General features: G+C 52.0%; 1 protein-coding gene across 1 annotated transcript; it reads left to right on the top strand.

The window, feature by feature from the left end:
- Window positions 1–696: 696 nt before the first annotated feature.
- LOC147083674 (histone H3) lies at window positions 697–1,171 on the top strand. Its single transcript, XM_085980137.1, has one exon. The coding sequence runs from the start codon at window positions 722–724 to the stop codon at window positions 1,130–1,132; it is 411 nt and encodes a 136-aa protein (XP_085836263.1). The 5' UTR covers window positions 697–721; the 3' UTR covers window positions 1,133–1,171.
- The last annotated feature ends 1,263 nt before the right edge of the window (window positions 1,172–2,434 follow it).

Genomic DNA, 2,434 nt, shown 5'->3' with positions numbered 1-2,434 from the left:
TGCGTTCACCGTCACACATTCCTTGCGCTGTTCTATGAACAGGTTTAATTTGTCAGCCTCTGAGCTGTAACCGGCGGCAATAAATCTCCATTCAGCAATCTAAAATGTGCCGAGTATCAGATCTCTCACTGCACAGTTCCCGAATGACAGATTCTTGGCCAAGCCCTTCTCACAGGCTCCACGGGGACAGAGAGAAGCGACTGATTTCTGATCCTCTCCCCTGAAAGCGGCGGCTAACCTCACAATGGGACGGGCGGAGGGAAATTCTGAATGGGCTGGAGAGGAGAGGTGAGAGGAATCGAGTGGAAGAGCGGGAGATTGGCGCGGGTCCCTTTCCCCGCTCCTGTCAGCATCAACAGCCCAGAGGGAGAAGGGCCCTAAAGCACCAAGCCCAGGAAGGTATATTTAAAACCTTCAATGGTTCCGGCAATGATCCTTTCAATTTGTGCAGAATAAAATTGATTTGTGTCAAAACGGTTATTTCCTGCACTAAAATTGGCGGGCGTTTTGAAATGGGCGATTAATCCCAGCTCAGCCAATCGGGGTCTGAGAGTCCAACGTTTCATTGACTGGTCAGAATTGGGATGAAAGTGTCTGGGCGCCGGTCTCCAGCCAATCAGTGCTCGGGGCGGTCCCTCACTGAGTATAACAAGGCGGACACACAGCAGATTCCGCATTAACAGTCTATGTGTTCCAGATTGTGCTGAGATCGGTTCAGAAAATGGCCAGGACCAAGCAGACAGCGCGCAAATCGACCGGAGGCAAAGCTCCTCGCAAACAGCTGGCGACCAAAGCGGCCCGGAAGAGCGCTCCAGCTACGGGCGGAGTAAAGAAGCCCCATCGCTACAGACCCGGCACTGTGGCTCTGAGGGAGATCCGCCGTTACCAGAAATCCACCGAGCTGCTGATCCGCAAACTGCCCTTCCAGCGCCTGGTGCGGGAGATCGCTCAGGACTTCAAGACCGACCTGCGTTTCCAGAGCTCGGCCGTCATGGCCCTGCAGGAGGCCAGCGAGGCTTACCTGGTGGGGCTCTTTGAGGACACCAACCTGTGCGCCATCCACGCCAAGCGAGTCACCATCATGCCCAAAGATATCCAGCTGGCTCGCCGCATCCGCGGGGAGCGCGCCTAAACTCACTCTGCCCGGCTCCAGACTATAGCACCAGATACAACAACGGCTCTTTTAAGAGCCACCAAATCAGCAAAGGAAAGAGCTGCGATCGGCGCAAGGGAAATTGGTCTGTGCACACACCGTGCAAGTCTTGTGTTAATGTAACTGGGGATTTATAGTGGGGGCAGTGAATATCTGAAGGTGCGTTTATGATCTAGGTTGAAATGTGATTGAGCTGCCCAATAGACTGAATGAACTCGCCCAGTGTGAGTCGGAAACTGTCATTTCTGATAGCAAACTGATCCAACTTCACATACTGGGATAGATCCGAGAGAACGAGGTGCCTGAAGTCTGACACTCACCTTTAAAGCCAGCTCTTAATGCGGGGACAGGCGGGAATTTTAGTTACTATTGGAAATATTTTAAATTAACCAGAGCGCCAATTCTGATTCGATTCTGCCAACTAAAAGGGGACATGTTTGTATGGTTCCGGATGTATATATTTCTCCCTATGGAATTATTGTCCCAATAACGAACGGTAAGCCCATCCACCGCTCACTCACTTTCTACTCGGTTCTAAACATCCGTTCACATTCGGCTCTCCCAATAACATGTTCATTGAGTGCCGGTCTCACGTTCGGGTTCCGTGTGTTTTGTTTTACTCTGAAGCCAGACCTTCTATATATTGAATCACCGATCTGAATATTCGCTCACAGCAAGCCCGCTAGTGTTTGTAGATCTAGATTTCTACATGCTCGACAGTGTCCTGTTTATAGCGGAAAATGTTTGAACAGTAACCAGCTCTTTCACAGATAAAGTAGGTGGCTCTGAAAAGAGCCTTTGGGTTATTAGATTGAATCTTGTCCGCTTTACTTGCTCTTGGACCTGGCAGTGCTGGTTTTCTTGGGCAGCAGCACGGCCTGGATATTAGGCAGCACCCCGCCCTGAGCGATGGTCACCTTTCCCAGCAGCTTGTTGAGCTCCTCGTCATTGCGGATGGCCAGCTGCAGGTGTCTGGGGATGATGCGGGTCTTCTTGTTATCGCGGGCCGCGTTGCCGGCCAGCTCCAGGATTTCAGCGGTCAGATACTCGAGCACAGCAGCCATGTAGACCGGGGCTCCGGCACCCACACGCTCAGCGTAGTTGCCCTTTCGCAGGAGCCTGTGAACACGGCCCACAGGGAACTGCAGTCCGGCCCGGGATGAGCGAGACTTGGCCTTGGCCCGAGCTTTACCGCCGGTTTTTCCTCTTCCAGACATTTCCACAATTCACTCCTTGAAAGAAAGAATGAAAATCTCCTCCCATATCTGCCCTTCTTATGCC

The sequence above is a fragment of the Somniosus microcephalus genome, unplaced genomic scaffold (assembly GCF_052327205.1).
Source record: "Somniosus microcephalus isolate GS21.2 unplaced genomic scaffold, FLI_Smic_1.0 scaffold46, whole genome shotgun sequence".
Classification (NCBI taxonomy): domain Eukaryota; kingdom Metazoa; phylum Chordata; class Chondrichthyes; order Squaliformes; family Somniosidae; genus Somniosus; species Somniosus microcephalus.
This window is presented reverse-complemented; position numbering and strand designations above follow the sequence as displayed.